Genomic DNA, 19,704 nt, shown 5'->3' on the forward strand with positions numbered 1-19,704 from the left:
TCAGCATAGCCTTTTTGTTGCTCTTCTGGGTAACACAGCATTGCCCTCTCCTGAACCATTTGGCTTCTGAGGGACATGGTCTGTTTGAGGGCCATGTGTTTTCAATTTGCAGTTTTTGTGATGGGAATCCCAGGACTCAGATTTAGGTATGCCTTGGTGTTCCAGAAGGATTCTCTTGTGTATGGGCCTGTGCTTTGCATATGCTGATGTGTGCAATGCCTGCTACGGCAGTTAGGAGCAGTCACATCCTGCGGGTAGGAGTCAGTTCTCCCTCTACTTTCTCAGTAGAAACCTACGCAGTGGTTATATGATTGCTCCTTAGTGGTGTGTCTCCCCTTACACCACCCCACCCTTACAGAACTTTGAATTTTAATTTGTGCCATTTTTTATCAAATATCCAAAATGTGTTGAGTTTTATTGAGAATGACTGGGGACTGGTGTTTTTGGGCTAATTGAATCTTGCAAGTTAGCAAAGTATACTATATATGGAACCTATTTGTAGAACAGTCTTTGTGTTCAGTGGGAAAGTACCATCTTGTGCCTCCATGTGAAATGACAGGTGAGTCCTGGAAAGAGCCCACCATAAAACCTGGCCTTTTATTTCATAGGTCATGGACTCCTAATATAGGTCCAACAGAAGGGGTGTGGTGAGTGAGGCATAGAAAGTGTGTGTGTCGGGGGTGGGGGATATGCTTTAAAGAGGCAAATAACTGAGAGCAGAAATGGCTCAAGGGCGAGAGAGAAGAGCCAAACCTGGTGTATTTGGACACATGTGCCATCCAGTGGTGATGACAAGCTCTCAGAAAAGAAGAAGTAAAAATGATAAAAGACAACAAGAGGTTTTAACATTTAAAGAAGTAAACATCAATAATGTGGAAAATCGATTTATATAGAAGACCTCCTCAGCAATGCTGGATAAACAAAGCTTTGCTATATTCAACAGTACTCTTAAGTTTTGTTAAGTCTGAAAGCTCTTGGTTGTGTAGTGCTGGGAGGAGGCTTGTGGATTTCCATCATTGTGCTAGATGGCTATACCTAGCTTGAACTCTGCTCTGGGATTTTACAAGGCCAGTGGTCCCTAGGTACTCAGTCAACACTGGCCCTGCCACCAGGGAATCTACAGAGAAAATAAGGTGAGCATCTCTGATGCAGGGCCCAGAGCTGCAGTTTTACATTTGTGAGGTAATTATTAGATTAATTTTTGTTTATCCTAATAGAACCCCAAGCTCCTGGGAGAGCAGAGACTGCTTTTGCTCCCCTGAATCCCAGAGCCTAGCAGAGGGCTTGGCACATAGTATACACTCAGTTCATCTCTTGATTGAATGTCTGAGCAAGCATGTGAATCCAAGAAGCACAAATACTGTGGAGATTCAGAGAAGGGTCAGTGCCTGCCCAGAGGTCAGGAATGCTTTCATGGAGGCACGGTAGCATCTCGAGCTGACCAGAGTTTATGGAAGCTTTTACCTAATGAATCCCCTTTTGATCAACGGTCACCCCCCACAATAAATGCCTAGTTCCAGTAAATGCCTAGTTCCTTTACCCTTAAATATTTGTGTATCTATTAGTATCATTTTGGGCCTCAATTTGTGCCATGGTTAAACGTCAGAGACTTGGTTCATGATTTGTTTTCCTTCTCCCGTTTTTAAGAACGTCAGTTTCCAAATGCTTACTAGTCTTCTGACAGGTATATTTTCTTTTAACCTTAAAGATATAGTAAACTTTTAAGTGTTTTCATTTTAAAAATGCATTTAACACAAATACAAAATCCAGTGACCACATCGGCAGCTTCTATGGGAGGTCTTATTTGAGCAGGAGGCCCTGACTGTCCTGGGAGTGGCCGTGGGTTCGACCGTGGTATCATTCGGAGGTGTTGGACCACATGGATGGCATTTGGGGTAGTATGGATGAAGGTCGAATATAGTAGGAAGAAAGACATCTGAGTCTTTATCCAGACACAGACGCTTACAAAGACATTGTTTCTTTAAATCCATCTCTGTAATTTATTACTATATGTATCACATGTAGTCTGAGTCTGTTCTTTTTTTTGTAATCTGAAAGAGTGGTATAAAAATAAACAGTTCTACGATTATTTCTTTCCTTTTTACATGTAGCTCTATTAGAAATTTCGTGTGTCAATATCATGAGTATAATTGGCACATCTTTAAAGCTTTGGGGAATATTAACTATTAGAAAAAAATACTTTTAATGGTATTGTATGACTTACTCTAGCTACACACTTATAAAATGTATCTTGGGAGTTGCTTTTCATTTATAATAATGAAGTGCTTGGTGTGCGTAATTGTGTCTAATGAGCGTTAATGAGTTTGAGATCTGAATATCCTTGTTAGAAAAGTTAAGAATATGACATGTGTAATTACCAAGATTTTTTTTTTAACACATTTCAGTTTAATTAAGTTGCTCTGATAAGTATTTGAGTTGTTTATGTTTGGTTGCACTGATGATTGAATGTAAGAATATTACTGTTATGCGTAATCTGAATTTGAAGGACAGGCTTTGTGATAGGACTTTATGTATTAAAGATCACGTGTTACAATATCTGCTGTTTATAATGTGACTCTCAGGTTTGGGAAAGTTAGAAGGAAAGGAATTCCTAGTAAATAGTATGACAGAGAACTTCTGCCATAATGCTCACCAAATGACAGTATTGGATGGGTGGGTGGGTGGGTGAATTGAATTTTGAAGCCCTTGGGAGTGGGATTCTTTATGTTGCCACCAGTTTCAGTCTCCTTGGGTTAACCAGTTAGATGGGACCACTAGAGGGGAAGTGCCTTACCTGTCACCAATGCATAATGGGAGCTGGTGTGATTGCATGAGGCAGAGCTGGCTCCTGGACATGAGTGGTATTGAGTTTGCAGCTGGAAAGATGAAAATCTGTGTGGAAATGCCAAGTTTAATTTCATTTATTAATTTCAGCTAGTTCAGTCAGTTAAGTTCAATGTTTCTTGAAGAGTATCAAAGAGCCAAAGAACCAAGCATGGTATATTCCTGCATGGGAAACCCAAAGGGCATATTTGTCATATGCTATCCATGTTAAGTTTCAAGGAACTGCAGTGTTGTTATTTGGAAGATCACTTTATAGATTTACAAATAAGTAACAAAACAGATCAACTGGGTCTCACCTCTGCTTCTTGTATTAATCCTGCTGTACTTATGCAAGAGCAATGAGGAACCCAGAGGTACAGGCAGAGGAAGGGAGCTCCTTAGTTCATCTCAGAGATGGCTTACAGCTCCCAAATAAGAACTTGCCATTATCACATTTGCCATTCCTGACTCTATGTGATTTTATGGTCTTTTGCTTTCTAAGTTTAAAGCCTGAATTTTCTTGGACTTTTTATTTTCAACTATTGCATGCAAAATAGATTAATAGACTAGGATTGTTTTTGATTGGGGGTGGACTTCTCAGCAGTTCCTTTCTTGACAGCTTTGTTTTAAAGCTTGTGATATACATGTATAGTCATCTAATAAAAGTGTTTTTGCCTCTCTGTAGTTTTAAAATTATTTGCAAACTTCTCTCTTTTACTTATCATTTTGTTTGTTTGTTTGTTATAGCCATCCTAGGGTCTCCAGCTGGTGGAATTCAAAACACAATTGGTTCTGTTGGCACAGGCCAACAGAATGCTACTTCTTTAAGTAACCCGAATCCCATAGACCCCAGCTCCATGCAACGGGCGTATGCTGCTCTTGGACTACCCTACATGAATCAGCCCCAGACCCAGCTGCAGCCGCAGGTTCCTGGCCAACAACCAGCACAGCCTCAGACTCACCAGCAGATGAGGACTATCAATCCCCTGGGTAGGTGAAGGAACTCCAGAACCTCCTTTGTCCAAATGCAGCAAACAAAATGACAAACTCCTACTGGAACCCAAGGCTATATTCAGTTACTGTTTTTACTTTCAATCCAAATTAATTTAGGTCTATCTTATGGTGATAGTATCTTTTAATGATTGAAATTTTTTAAAAAATCTTCCAGAAAAAAGCTACGGTGCTTGCTGAAGGAATGTTACATGCTTGTTAAAAAAAAGCATTTGTAAATGAACCAGAGTTTGTGCTGCTTCTGTTTGGACTGTTTTCACAAAGGGCATTTCATAATGGCTCAGAAAGCAAAATCTCTCAAGTTAGAATTATGGTTGTACAACTTGCCTGACTCTCAGACCATTCATTTGTTTGATGGAGAATTTGTAGGTGGTCTGCCAGTTCCTAGCAGGTCTTGGTTTTCGTCTGCCTCATAGTTGGAGGTGACCATCCTGGACTTCAGAAGGCTAATTGTCATCCATCCTTTTATTTGCCAATCTTCGGTCATTTGCTCACACATCTCCACAATCTTTGCTATCTCTGCATGTTGTTTCCTTGATATCTTATTTTAAATTGATGGTCCTTTTGAAGTTACTCTTGAGCTAAGAAATAATGTCTATGAAGTCATTGATTTGTTGTGCTAATTTTGTTCTTTCCCTAATGCACTTTAGAATCATTATTTTAGTCTTAAGATGACCATTTAGGGTCATCTCCTTCATTCCTTTTTGGGAAACACTGTTCTAATGAATATATGTGTTATGCGGGCCAGGCGGCTCACCTGCTGGGCCTGAGGCCTGAGCTCTGACCTAACCCCCCCCCCTTGTGATGGTGCACGTTGGGACAAGGCTGTCAATAGAGACAGTCTCTGAGTCTCACCATTTTCTTTTTTTAAAACTACGTCCTTGGACATAGTGACCTAGGTTTTTTCCCCGAGCTTCATTTCTATGATTTTATTTTCTGATATGCAGAAAATAAGATAACACAAAGATATAGGGCAGGTCAGCTTAAATGTTTATAGTATGATATTAAAGAAGCCAAATTCAAAATGTTAAGTTGCAAATGGGTTGTTTCTCATTTTTTCCATAGCTATAGATACACTTACCAGTTAGCCTCCGTAAAAAATATCTTATTTTGGCCACAAAGTAGAGTGGAAGGAGTCTACAGCTGAATTTGTACAAATTTATCACCATTATTGAAAATCCAGAGTTCCTGTCTTACTGGGTTTTTGTTTTGTTTTGTTGTTGTTGTTGTTTTTCTATAACTCATAAAAATCACCTATGTTTATATGGTGATTTGTTATTTATCAGTTATCAAAACTTTGAAGTATATATTATGATTTTGGAGTTAGTTGATTTCTTTCCATCCTTTTTAAGGAACTAACCCAATGAACATTCCAGCAGGAGGAATAACAACAGATCAACAACCACCAAACTTGATTTCAGAATCAGCTCTTCCAACCCCGCTTGGGGCCACAAAGTAAGACCTATGTTTCATTTAGTTCATATCTGAGTGACAGACACGAAAGTGGGGTGGGATCACACAAGGCTTTGTGATACTTTCTAAATGTGTGTCAGAGGAAATGATTTAGGCAAAGTGGAGGGAGAACTATTACTTTTCATTATAAATGTAGAACAGAGAGTAAAGAGTTTAAATTTTGTCATCTGGGCATCACTTGGCTCTCTTAAACTTTTTAAAAGTCATGTATGGTTGGAACAAACCTTGGTTGAACAATGCCTGTTTGAGTCATGCCATTAGATGCACGCCGTTTCCTTGTTTTTCCCTCAGCCCACTCATGGGTGATAGCTCGAGCTCTGGTAACATTGGAACTCTCAGCACTATACCTACAGCCGCACCTCCTTCCAGCACTGGAGTTCGGAAAGGCTGGCATGAACATGTCACTCAGGACTTGCGTAGCCATCTAGTGCATAAACTGTAAGTGCCTGTTAGTCACATGTGACATAAACATTTTGTGACTGAAGGTGGTATAATAATTTTGCAGTTTCATAAATACCTGATTTCTTTCCGAAGTTGTCCATTGGGCCCCAGGTTACAGTACCCCAGGAGCAGAAGGTCACAAATTTGTTTTAGGTGGCCACAAAACCCAACTTACTGGTAGTCTTGAGCAGACCAGGGATTCTTGACCCCACATTCCCAGTGGTGCAGGGTGAGGAGACATCAGAGTGGCATAGCTTGAGGCTGGCCCATGTTTGGGGCCCTACCCCCAGGGTAGGCTAGATCTTCTGTGCTTCTGAGCTCCAGGACACACAGATTGAGCTGGGGTTGCTCAAAATCTTTGCCTTACTTTGTGGCTCATTATAGCTGTGGAAACCCCTGAGAATTGGGGAAATCTAGGGGTAAGCGTGGGTGGCTTATTAGTATTGCTATGCCGTCAATGACTTTCTTGAGCTAGTTAAATTATAAAGTTAACCAGCTATGGGAAGCGGACTTGGCCCAGTGGTTAGGGCGTCCGTCTACCACATGGGAGGTCTGCAGTTTAAACCCCGGGCCTCCATGACCTGTGTGGAGCTGGCCCATGTGCAGTGCTGATGCACTCAATGAGTGGCGTGCCACGCAGGGGTGTCCCCCACATAGGGGAGCCCCACGTGCTAGGAGTGCGCCCTGTAAGGAGAACCGCTCACCGCAAAAGAGAGTGCAGCCTGCCCAGGAATGGCGCCACACACACAGATAGCTGACACAACAAGATGATGCAACAAAAAGAAACGCAGATTCCCGTGCTGCTGACAACAACAGAAGCGGACAAAGAAGAACACACAGCAAATAGACACAGAGAACAGACAACTGGGGCGGGGCGGGGGGGGATAAAAAAATTAATCTTTAAAAATAAATAAATAAAATTAACCAGCTAGATTCCATTGGCAGTTTTTTCCCTTCCTTATTTTAGTTATTTTTTTTTAAATAAATAGTTTTTAAAAATAGGGATTTGAAATTATTTTTTACTTTGGCACAGTGCTTGTTAATAACATGATGTTGGGTGCACTTATGCTGTAGATAAGTGGATAGGTCAGTGTTGTTTCCAGAAAGTGACTGCATTTGTATACATACATACTAAGCAAGAGAGATTTGGGAGTTCTCTCAACAGTGTATTGTCATTAGTAGACTATCCTCTTTTCTTTTCATTCCATGCCATGTACAAAATAGCAAGATACTGCTTTTGTAGTTATTTGGCTGCATCGAAAATGGAATCATAAAGTATGTTATCTTTTCAGCGTCCAAGCCATCTTTCCAACACCTGACCCAGCAGCACTAAAGGATCGCCGCATGGAAAATCTAGTCGCCTATGCTAAGAAAGTGGAAGGGGACATGTATGAATCTGCCAATAGCAGGGTAGGTTGCCATACTATGTGTTCCAGCCTGTGTGACACCTCTAGTAGCTAGAACTGCATCTTATTTGTGGTCTGAAAAGGGGAGAGGTGTGTCCAGGGGAACCTTAATACCATGGGGAGATTAACCAGAGAGACTTCCCATTATAAGACGATGAAATTATTCTGCAAAACTCTCTTGGTAATGTGGATGTGCAGTAGTAAATGAAATCTGTAAAAGTGCATTATATCCATGGGATATGTTATACTGGGGGTGTTCTTTATAATGATTATACAATGTTGTTGTCAGCATTACTGAATATCTGTGCAGTTCAGTTATAGAGTAACATGCATTTAGAACCTACTGTCTGGTAAGTAGAGTTGCTGGGAATTCAGGACAAATTTAGGCCTTTGGGTTGTTAGATGTGTGAATACTTACCTTTGCTGATGTACTTCATTAAAAAGATGTAATTGGCGGTGGACTTGGCCCAGTGGTTAGGGCATCCGTCTGCCACATGGGAGGTCCACAGTTCAAACCCCGGGCCTCCTTGACCCATGTGGAACTGGCCCATGTGCAGTGCTGATGCGCTCAAGGACTGGTGTGCCACACAGGGATGTCCCCCACATAGGGGAGCCCCACACTCAAGGAGTGCGCCCCGTAAGGAGAGCTACTCAGCGCGAAAGAAAGTGTAGCCTTCCCAGGAATGGCGCCACACACACGGAGAGCTGATGCACAAGATGATGCAACAAAAAGAAACACAGATTCCTGTGCCACTGACAACAACAGAAGCGGGCAAAGAAGACACAGCAAATAGACACAGAGAACAGACAACCGGGGTGGGGGGGAAGGGGAGAGAAATAAATCTTTTTTTAAAAAATAAAAAGATGTAATTGTTAGAACCTGTGAAACAGATTATTAATTTTTTTTCGACAGTCTTAACCACCTAATGTTGCATGTTATTGCTTTTTAGGATGAATACTATCATTTATTAGCAGAGAAAATCTACAAGATCCAAAAAGAACTAGAAGAAAAACGGAGGTCACGTTTACATAAACAAGGCATCTTGGGTAATCAGCCAGCCTTACCAGCCCCAGGAGCTCAGCCCCCTGGAATTCCACAGGCACAACCTGTGAGACCTCCAAGTAAGGATGTCATTTCCTTCTACACAGCATCATCTTTTTGCTTCTTTTTTCCTCTGTGTTTTGGGTGTTATTTCTCGGAACATAGAGTGTATATTCTCAGAAGGTTTACTATATATATATATATCCTCTCCTCCCCTTGTGACTTGTTTGCTGTCTGCTCTCTGTGTCTATTTGCTGTGTGTTCTTCAGTGTGTCTATATGTATTTTTACTTATCCCCACCCCACCCCACCCCCCCGCCCCCGGAGCGGCTTGCTATGTTGTCTGCTCTCTCTGTCCATTTGCTGTTCACTCTTCTGTTTTTACTTGTCTCCCTTTTTGATGTGTCACCTTGCTGAGTTGGCTCTCTGCGGCACTTGTGGGCCAGGCAGCACTCCGAGGTGCTTGCAGATGGGCAGCTCTCGGCGGCGTATGGGCGAGCCTGCCTTCACAGAGAGGCTCTGGGACATGAACTCAGGGCTTCCCATATGGTAGGTGGGAGCCCAACTGATTGAGCCACAGCCACTTCCCTATCTACTATATATTTTAAGCTGTGCTGTGATGCAATTGAGTTTCTCTTGTGGGAAGGCCAGCTCCATTGTCATCAGTGTTCTTGGCCTATTGACTCTTTTTTCTTTGACGTTTGAACTCCTTAAGAGAGAGTTCCTTACTCGTAAATCAAAGATTACTCTAACTTAATAATTTTTTTCTACCAATATAGATGGACCAATGCCCCTACCAGTCAACCGCATGCAAGTTTCTCAAGGTATTTAACCCTTGTTGTAAGCCATGTTTTAGTTTAATATGCATTGGCAGCAATGCTTATTGATGGCTTTGTCTCTTCTTTCTATTACTTTGTAGCCACCTGTTCCACCTCATTTTTGTTTTATTCCTTTCCTTTTTGCTATTGAACAGAAATGCCGCTGCCAGGGTGAGTCTATTGGGTTTAGGGATTGGAGATCACAGGGACAATCTCTAGAGACATGAAGGAAAGGACTTAGCACACTTTTTTTTAGTGGACAAGAGAACATTACTTGTGGGAAGAAGCAAAAAAAAGAGAAGCATTTTTGATTGGGGGAGATAACATTTCCGAATGCTTGAAGAAGAGTGCACATGTGCAAGTCCTGGGGTGAGCAAGCAACCTGTAGAAGGAGAATGGGGCTGCTGTGGGGCATGGCTCAAACCCAGTGGGGTGTCTGCTGGAGAGGGTCTGTCTGAGTGTGGGAGCTGACTTGAACAGCCTGTATAAAGTTTTTAATCATTTAATTGTGAAACTGGTTGGAGGGGCAGCATTTGAAAGCCTTATAGTCCTTGACAAATTGACGCTTAAGTGGTAGGACAATTTTACCAGCAGCTAAATAAGGTGGTGATGTTATCTAAAAGATTCTAAAAGAGGCCTTTCTGCTGTGTGACAGGGTAACTTGGGAGAAGAGGTCATTTAAAAAGCTATAGTGATCCTGTTGCTTACTGAAAGGACACGGGAGATGAACTGAAATTATGGAGAAAACTTTTCAGGGACTTCTTTTGATGGACTAGATTGAGGAGTGAGATAGATCAAAAAGTCAGAGAAAGTGGCTGAATGGTCTGTTGAGGATGACATGGATTTTGCTTCAGAAAGTGGCTGGTTCAGGATGTACTGAGATAGCTGTTTGTGAGAGCATTGAAAGATGCTTTTTAGCTAATCACTCAGAAACCTACATATGAAAATATGGATTTTTTTTTAATGTGCTGTTTCTTAGTACAGCCTTTTCTCTTATTCATAAAATCCTCAAGGAGAAAGGGGAATTTAGAGGCTCCCTGGAAAGTCCTCCTGGGCCTGTGTTGGCACTAACTTGAGAGTGACGTTTCTGGTAGTGCTGAGGGGGGCAGGTGTGCTTTGAGACACCCTTGTAGCTATACCAGTGTTAGGACCACCTTCCGAAGTCCTCAACGATTCTGGTTAGAACCCAGCATTGGTCCTCAGACTAACTTGAGCTGACATTTACTTAGTACTTAAGAGTTTGCCGTGGAGTATTGGGAACTGGACACTATGTTCTGGAGACACTTTGGGGCTTGTGAAGTTTCTTCCTTGTTGTGACATTCCTCCAGACTTGGAGCACTCCTGGGAAAGTGAAGTTAGCACCTTTCCAGTCTGTAGAGGAGCTTGAGGTAGATAACTACTGACTCGTAGGGTGTACAGACCCATGGGTGCTTTGTAAATGCTTAGAAAATAAAACAAGGTTGTGAGTCTTAAATCACAGATTCCAACAATAAACGTAAAAGTGTAAACAGAGGCAAAGAGCTAGAGGTGATGGGAACAGTTTCTTGCAAAAGGAGATGGAGCCAGGTGTTCCAGAAGGTATTAGGTCGAGTTTTGTCTTGGTGGTGGTCCTGGTTTTAGTCAAGCACTCTCCAGTACCTGTTGGTGCTAGCACTGCCCTGGCTGGGCTGGCTCTGCTTCCCTCCCTGGTGCTGTGGACCTCTTCCCGCTTGGCCTCTGGGTCAGGTGTGCTGTCTTCCTCATCAGCAAGGCCTCAGCCTCTTCATTGTTGGTACCTGACCCTCATCCGTTTGCACTTCTCTCCCACCCACCTCTGCCACAGCACTCTCACCACCACCACATCAGTACTGTTGTTCTGAATCTTGCTGTCCTAAGGAAGCTTGGGAAATGTCTACTGTTTTTCCTAGATAAGTAAAAGTCAGTCACTTAACTATCCCTTTTGATTAATTGGATGGTTTCCTTTCAGTTATATTTGTTGGATGTGTGTTCCATCTTTATGTTACTTAGCCTTTATATGGTGACTTGTAATCTGTGTTCTTGTGGAGGGTTTTCCTAATGAACCACTGTGGGTACTTTTTGCAGGGATGAATTCATTTAACCCAATGTCCTTGGGGAATGTACAGCTACCACAAGCACCCATGGGACCGCGGGCAGCATCCCCCATGAACCATCCTGTCCAGATGAACAGCATGGGCTCGGTGCCAGGGGTAAGGCCTTCGACTTTCTTTAATTGTGCTTGAGAAATCCCTTGCTCTAATAAAATTTTGTAAGCAGTTAAATGCATATTTTTGTTTGAGAATCCTATGGTACTTGTCCTTTTGAACTTGGGTTATGCTTTATTTCCTTAATATTTTCTGTTTATTGTCTTCATTACTCCAGTGATCATTCTTAGACCGTTATTTTTATTGGAATGATGAACTTAACGGGACTTTGAAACTTCTGAGATGAAGTAGGCAGGGTCAAATATGTGGCAGAAAGAATTGTCAGCTTCTTTTGATACCTAGAGCTTACTCTCTTTATGCTACTTTCTAAATACCTTAGCAAAGTAGTAACAACTATACTTTGAACTTAAAACTGTAGCATGCTATTGATTTCTCTTTGCAGACCATTGGGAGGTTGTGTGAGACAATGCGGGAAGTATCTAGGAGCCAGGAAATTCTTCCTGAGCGCCCTTTTCGTCCCTGCTCAGGAAGGGGAGAATGTGAGCAGCGTGGTGGGGATGCTCCTGTGTCTTACCTGCAGCCTTGGTGATGCTTGTTGTCTTTTAGATGGCCATTTCTCCTTCTCGGATGCCACAGCCTCCGAACATGATGGGTGCCCACGCCAACAGCATGATGGCCCAGGCGCCCGCTCAGAACCAGTTTCTGCAGCAGAACCAGTTCCCAGCATCCAGTGGGGCGATGAGTGTGAACAGTGTGGGCATGGGGCAGCCGGCGACCCAAACAGGCGTGGCACAGGTACTGGTCACAGCTGGAACTGTGGGTTCCCTGCACTATATGGCACCTCTGCCTACTACTGTATTGTGTTTCATAGAAATTAGAATTCTGGAATATGTATTTTATTTTTCATGTGTCAGCATCTTTCTATTTTCCTCTCTTTATGTTTTTGAGGCACTGGGGCCAGAGATTGAACCCCAGATCTCATACTCACATTGACTCCCCTGAGTTGGTTTTTTTTAAAATTCCATTTGTTTTGCTTGTTCAGTTTTTTGTTTGTTTGTTTGTTTTTAGGAGAAACCCAACCTGGGACCTCTTACGTGGGAGGCAGGCGGTCGTCTACTCGGTCATCTACTCGAGCCACATCCATTGCCCTCTCTGTAACCCCCCCTCCCCCAAGATGGCTCCCTCATCTGTTTACTCCTTGTTTGTGATTGATCTTTGTCTGCTCATTGTTTCTTGGTTTGCCCATTATCTGCTGCTTTTTTTGCCCATTGTTTGTCTTCTTTTAGGAGGCACCAGGACCTGAACCAGAGGCAGGGGTGCCCAACTGCTTGAGCCATATCCGCTCCCCCTTGTTTGTGTTTTGATTTGGTGGTTTTTGGTTGTTGTCTTATCTGGACTACTATTGCTTTGTTTTAGTTTTTTTATTTTGTTTTTAAACTTTTTATTTTTATTTTTTTTTTTTTTAAGATTTATTTTTATTTATTTAATTCCCCTCCCCTCCCCCGGTTGTCTCTTTTCTGTGTCTTTTTGCTGTGTCTTGTTTCTTTGTCCGACTTCTGTTGTCGTCAGCGGCACGGGAAGTGTGGGCGGTGCCATTCCTCGGCAGGCTGCTCCCGGATCCTTCGCGCTGGGCGGCTCTCCTCACGGGCGCACTCCTTGCGCGTGGGGCTCCCCTACGCGGGGGACACCCCTGTGTAGCATGGCACTCCTTGCGCGCATCAGCACTGCGCACGGGCCAGCTCCACACGGGTCAAGGAGGCCTGGGGCTTGAACCGCGGACCTCCCATGTGGTAGACGGACGCCCTCACCACTGGGCCAAAGTCCGTTTCCTATTTTGAAATTTTAAACTTTGCAGGATAGTAGCAAAAAACAGTACAAATCTCATACAGAAAATTCCAATACTGCCCCACACCCCCAGCTACCCAGATCCAATTTTCATATTTTGCCACTTTTACTGTATCATATTCTGAACATTTGAGAGCAGGTTGCACACATCATACTCCTCAAAAATAGTACTTCCATGTACTTTTCCTATGAACAAAGATATTCACTTACGTGATCACCTTAAGTGCATTTATCAAGTTATAGAAATTTAACATTGATATAAAGCTTAGGTTCCATATTCAAGTTTTTTCTTATGTCTAGTAATGTCCTTTTGAGCCTTTTTCCCTCCATTCTTAGATCCCATCCAGTATCATTTATTGCATTTAGTGGTCATTATCTCATTGTTTCTTTTTCTTTTTTTTTTTTTTGTGGAAGCATACAGCATAAATCTTCCTGTCCCAACCCTTCCCAAGCACAGCATTCAGTGGGATTAAGCACATTTGTAATGTTGGAATACCCTCATCACCATCAGTTACCAGAATTTTCACTTCATCACCAAGAGAAACCCTATACTCATTTTGCATTAACTCCCCATTGTCCTTCTCCACTGCCCCTGCTAACCTGTACTCTGCTTTCTGCTTGTGTGAGTTTGCATATTCTCTCATAATATTTTCTTTGTTGGTTACCATGGGGCTTAAATTTAATGTCCTAAGTCTTTAAGTCCTCTTTTGCTTTGGTACCAACAACGTTCTCTTTTGCTTTGGTACCAACTTAACTTCAACAGACTACATAAACTATGTTCATATATCCCTCTGTTCCCCTCCCCCCCACCTTTATGTTAGTTCTTGTCATAAATTACAAACTTTGGTATTAAGAGTCTCAATACTGTTAGTGTATCATCACATTTTATGTATCTGCCTTTTAGATCCTGTAGGAAGTAAAAAGTGGAGCCACAAGTCAAAAATACAACAATACCGACATATTTATCCATGCTATTTAATTTTCTCAAGGTCATTGTTTCTTCCTGTGACTTTAGTCAGTTGTCTGGTGTCCTTTCCTTTCAACCTGCAGAACTCCCTTAGCATCTCTTGTATGGATGCTCTAGTGGTAATACAGTCCACTTTGTTTATCTGGTAATTTCTCAATCGCTCATTTTCCAAAGGTAGTTTTCATGGATACAGAATTCTTAGTTGGCAGTTTTTTGCTTTCAGCACTTTAAAAATGTTCTCCCACTGCCTTTTGGCTTCCATGGTTCCTGATGAGAAATCTGCATTTAATCTTTTGTTTTTGTTTTTAAGATTTATTTATTTATTTATTTCTCTCCCTTTACCCCCCACCCCAGTTGTCTGTTCTCTGTGTCTATTTGCTGCATCTTCTTTGTCCTCTTCTGTTGTTGTCAGCGGCACAGGAATCTGTGTTTCTTTTTGTTGCGTCATCTTGTTGTGTCAGCTGTCCGTGTGTGCGGTGCCTTTCCTGGGCAGGCTGCACTTTCTTTCGCGCTGGGCGGCTCTCCTTACGGGGCGCACTCCTTGCGCGTGGGGCTCCCTTACGTGGGGGACACCCCTGCGTGGCAGGGCACTCCTTGTGCGCATCAGCACTGCACATGGGCAAGCTCCACACGGGTCAAGGAGGCCCGGGGTTTGAACCGCGGACCTCCCATGTGGTAGACAGATGCCCTATCCACTGGGCCAAGTCCGCTTCCCTGCATTTAATCTTAAATGAGGCTCCCTTGTATGTGACGTTGCTGCTCTCCTGGGGCTTTCGGAATCCTCTTTATATTTGACAGTTTGACTGTATTATGGTACTGTGTAGGTCTATTTGAGTTTTTCTTGTTTGGAGTTAGTTGAGCATGTTGGATGTGTATATTCATGTCTTCCATTTAATTTGGCTTGTTTTTAGTCATTTCTCTGAATATTCTCTCTGTACCCTTTTCTTTCTTCTTCTCCTAGGGCTCCCACGGTTTATTGTTCCACTTGATGGTGTCCCACAGGTTCCTCAGGCTCCTCACTTTTCTTTACTCTTTCTTCTTTCTGCTCCTCAAACTGGAGCAGATGTGACTCAGGTGGTTGAGTGCCTGCTTCCCAAATTGGAGGTCCTGGGTTCAGTCCTCAGTGCCTCCTAAAAACAATAAAACAAAGAGCAAGCAAACGAATGAAAAAACCAACTCAGGGGAGCCGGTGTGGCTCAGTAATGAGTGCTGGTTTTCCACATATGAGGTCCCAGATTCAATCCCTGGCCCCCAGTATTTCAAAAACACAAAATAAAACAAAATGAAACAAAAAACAATATGATTTCAGTGATTTTATCTAAAAGGTTCACCATTTCTTTCTTCTGTTAGCTCCAATCTATTGCTCATCCCTCAAGGAAATTCTTGTTACTTTGGACTTAGCTCTGTTTGGTTCCTTTTCATAATTTCCATCTCTTTGATATTTTCTTTATGTTCATTTATCATTTTCCTTATTTCTTTAGTTCTTTGTCCATGTTTTTCCTTTAGTTCTTTGAGCATATTAGTACCATTTTGGGGGGGATGTTTTTGTTTTGTTTTGTTTTAAGTCTTTGTCAGGAATGTTCCAGGCCTGATCCAGGTTTGGAATGTTTTCAAATGCTTTCATTTTCTCTTTTGCCTGGATAATCATTTCCTATTTCTTTCTGTGTTTTGTAATCTTTTGTTTTAGCCTGCACGTTTTGATATTTTAATGCATTAACTCAGGAATTTGGACTGAGGCTTCTGTTCTTAAGTTTGTGTTCCACTAGTATTATGACAGCTCTCTTTGAATGCCACGACCTAACAGTAACAACAGTAACAAAAAGAGAACACCTTTCTCAGTCTTTGAAGTTGGCCTGTGCACATGCTATCTTCAGGGCTTACTAATACATTGAGTCTGGAGAATTGCTCCAGACCGAAGTGTAGGAGCCGCCCTGGTCCTCTGTGACTGCATCTTGTCTTGGGCATGTGCATTTGGCCCTAGGATTTCCCCATTTATATGGTTCGGAATGCTCATCTTCTCCAGGACGTTTCTTCACCATGCCAGACACGGCACTGTGTGTCCTACAGCCAGCAATCCCTTGGCCCAGGCAGCCATCCGACTGCTCTCCCTCAGCCTTCTGTAGGGGAGCTCTGCGCGCCTTCTACACGCAGGGCAATTTCTGAGATGACGACTTCCTCAGACCACCACCAGCCAGATTGGGCCAGGCATATATGCCCCCCAGTATGTGCAGAAGTGTTAATCTGCTTCCTCCAGAACTGGGGCCAGGCATCCATACTGGGGGTGGGGGAGGGGCCAGCCAGGGGCCATGAGAGCCTGGGCTTTTAAGTGGCCTTTTTCTTGATTCAGTGCTTTCCCTGTTACTGCAGTCCTTTAACTGTTTCCTGGAGATTTAGGAAAGATGGTTCTGCCAGTTTTCACTAGCTAGCTGTTCCAAGCTTCTGTGGGGGTACAGAGCCTTGAAACATCTCCCTCTGTCGTCTTGGTTGGGATGGGGCTCTGTCCTGTTGTTTTTATTTGTGTGTTTTAAATTCTGAATTTCACATGTGATCCTGAGAGACGTTGGTATTAAAAACAGGGTGAGAAAGATCCCATGAATTCAGTCCTACTGATTTGTCTCTGTGTCCTGTGTCTGTCTCTCTCAACTCTGCCCAGCTGAGTTCGCAGTAACTGGATCATCTGAGTGGTTCTGTCCTTGTTAAATGTGTTTTTAATTATTCAGTCCAAAGCTAAAGAGAAATATTTTCCATTCATCTTGCTTTTCTCTTGTTATTGTCGTGCATCAGATTGCTGTTGTATGCAAGCGTAGATGTATTTAAAACAGGTCATTTCTTCCCCGAAAGATAAAATTTATGCTAAAATTTTTCATATAACATTTACAAATCAAAGTCATTAAATAAGTTGGACTTACCCAGGAAATATAATGAATTCTTATTTTCCACAGCATTTCTTTGCTTTAGAATAGGGGTCAACAAACTTTTTCTGTAAAGAGCCAGAGACTAAATATTTTTGGCTTTATAAGCCAAAACTACTTTGGCTCTTGTAGTTTTAACTACTTAACACTTCTTTTGTAGTGTAAAAGCAACCATAGTATATAAACAAGTGGGTGTGTGGCTGTGTTCCAGTAAAACTTTATTCACAAAAAAAACAGATAGCAAATTGGACTTGTGCCCCAGCTCTGGAGCACTGGTTCAGAATCACCCATAAGGCTTTTTAAAAGCATCTGTTTGTTTCACAGATACTGTATTTAGAGTAGTATATTTTAGTTTAGAGTGGGCTCCAGATGGACATGCCTTTAAAAGGGTCTGTAGGTAATTATGAAATGTTGTCAGTGGAGAACCACTGTACTGAAAAATTTCAGTGTTTCAATCATTCATTTTTTTTTTTTATAAAAAATCCCAGAAGTTCGTCAGCGGTGTAAGCCTTGGGCATATGTTATTAGAGCGGGTCACTAATGAACGGAATGTATGTGTGGTTGTTTAAACCTGAAGTTTTGATAGTTATAAATCAAAGTATGAGAAACAAGCTTGGTGATAACTTTGTTTTAAAATGCACATTATAAGAGTACAACCTGATGAGTTTTCACAGATAGAAAATTCCTGTCAGACCAGCAGAGCTACTTGAGAAACTGTGATTAGATTTTCATACATTTAATTCTCCACGTCTCTTGTTGCCTTTTCAGACGGGGCAATGATGTTCACGTGTTCTCTTCTCTCCTCTTAGGGACAGGTTCCTGGTGCTGCTCTTGCCAACCCTCTGAACATGCTCGGGCCCCAGGCTAGCCAGCTTCCGTGTCCACCAGTCACACAGTCACCTTTGCACCAGACGCCGCCTCCTGCTTCCACAGCCGCTGGCATGCCTTCCCTTCAGCACCCGACTCCGCCCGGGATGACTCCTCCCCAGCCAGCCGCTCCCACCCAGCCATCGACTCCAGTGTCGTCTTCAGGGCAGACGCCTGCCCCGACTCCTGGCTCCGTGCCCAGTGCCACCCAGACCCAGAGCACCCCTACAGTGCAGGCAGCAGCCCAGGCCCCGGCTGCCCCACAGCCTCAAACTCCAGTCCAGCCCCCGTCTGTGCCCACCCCTCAGTCATCACAGCAGCAGCCGACCCCTGTGCATGCCCAGCCTCCCGGCACACCGGTGAGCACCACTCTCTATGCTGCCCTGAGACCACGAGTGTGAGGAGGGCTCTGTGATAAAAAGTCCTTCGTTTGGGAGCAGGTGTAGCTTAGTTGTTGAGCACCTGCTTCCCATGCATGAGGTCCCAGTTCAATCCCTAGTGCCTCCTAAAAAAGAAAAAACAAAAGTCCATCATGAGCTTGCTGTCACATCTTGGTCCAACCCCAGAAAATATTTGTACCCTAATCACATCATAATGAGCTGTGCTTTGTTTTTGCTTGGCTCCAAAGGCTATGTTTGGCAGGATGTGATTTAGGATTATCCTCCTGAAGGAAATTTGCTTTCAAGTATGAGTAATTATAAAGAAGTCATCCACGGGTTACCTGTAGAATTTTTAAAAGCATTTCTATGTAGGACTGATTTGTTCCTCGTTATTTTTTCTAGAATCACATCTTCTGCGTTTTAGTAGTAGTCGTTCTGCTGATGTTTTGAGACTTGGTAAACAAGCTCACATTCCTCCTGTTACGTGCGTTGCCCTTGTCTGCTAATGTGCTTTTCAGCCCGGAGGACCCTCCCGTGTGCACTGAACTTAAACAGCATGCCTGCCCACCTGTGTCTCAGAACCGTCCCTTCGCCCCTTCAGGTGCAGGGTAGGCGCTTTTGCTTGTGGGCTGCTGAGCTGCCTCCGGCTGAACCAGGGCTTGCAGAGACTAGTTTCTGTCACCTCCTCACCCGGCTCCTTAAAGTTATCACTGAAATCTTAGTATTCATTTTCTTATCAGTCTAACTTTGAGATGTGTCCCCCCCTCCGATACAGTAGCTTTATTCTTGGGTGCTTAGGCTGTATTTATTTATAAAACGTCAAAATTGATCCTAACAATAACCCCAAAATGGCATTACTATTTGTCTTTCACTGAAGAAAGATCACTTATTTATCCTTATTCCATATTTCCTGTGTCTAAATAAGATCCCTTTGTGATTTAATGTTATCTTTAGTTTGTTTACTTATAACTCCATTGGGTAACACTTTGAAATTTTGAAATTCCTTAAGTAATTCCTCCTCTTAATGCTGTTTACTCCAGGAGCACCACCACTGGCCTATGGTTCTTTTTCCATATCCACACACACTCCTCCCCTACTTCATATAGACTTAAGATACTTATAAATTAGCCTTTTGCCAAAAACATTAATGATGTTATTGGAGTGTAGAGTGAATAAAAATTTTTTTTGGTAGGGGGAGAGGTACCGGGGCCAGAGATTGAACCCAGATCCTTGTATGTGGGAAGCCAGTGCTCAACCACTGAGCAACATGGCTTCCCATGGAGTGAATTAATTTTAAAATGAGGTTTTGTGGCTGAGGTAGAAAATTTTCAGGAAATAATTTTGTATCAAAATTCAGAAAGCTTTGTTCTTTCATCTTTGCATCCTCGGCAAGAAGCAAATTGTGTTTCTAATGATGAGTTTCTTCTACAATTCCAACTTAACTTTGGTCTTCATTTCTATCACAGGCTTGCCATGGTAGGATAATTCTGAGAAATTGTATATTGGCTCAGCGACAGAGTTTAAGATCATTTATATTGTTTCATTTAAAAGGTAAACA

The 19,704-nt window shown here is 42.6% G+C and overlaps 1 protein-coding gene across 1 annotated transcript in view; it reads left to right on the plus strand.

Annotated features, from left to right (window-relative positions):
* The window catches only part of CREBBP (CREB binding protein), a 155,200-nt gene that overhangs the window by 92,167 nt on the left and 43,329 nt on the right, over positions 1 to 19,704 (plus strand). Inside the window, exons 6-14 of the mRNA XM_058286560.2 lie at positions 3,571 to 3,813; positions 5,187 to 5,289; positions 5,599 to 5,745; positions 7,041 to 7,158; positions 8,105 to 8,276; positions 8,975 to 9,019; positions 11,096 to 11,220; positions 11,782 to 11,970; positions 17,709 to 18,125. Of these exons, the coding sequence (XP_058142543.1) occupies positions 3,571 to 3,813; positions 5,187 to 5,289; positions 5,599 to 5,745; positions 7,041 to 7,158; positions 8,105 to 8,276; positions 8,975 to 9,019; positions 11,096 to 11,220; positions 11,782 to 11,970; positions 17,709 to 18,125 (1,559 nt within the window). The remainder of the gene's footprint in view (positions 1 to 3,570; positions 3,814 to 5,186; positions 5,290 to 5,598; positions 5,746 to 7,040; positions 7,159 to 8,104; positions 8,277 to 8,974; positions 9,020 to 11,095; positions 11,221 to 11,781; positions 11,971 to 17,708; positions 18,126 to 19,704) is intronic.

Source organism: Dasypus novemcinctus, chromosome 23, assembly GCF_030445035.2.
Source record: "Dasypus novemcinctus isolate mDasNov1 chromosome 23, mDasNov1.1.hap2, whole genome shotgun sequence".
NCBI classification, from domain to species: domain Eukaryota; kingdom Metazoa; phylum Chordata; class Mammalia; order Cingulata; family Dasypodidae; genus Dasypus; species Dasypus novemcinctus.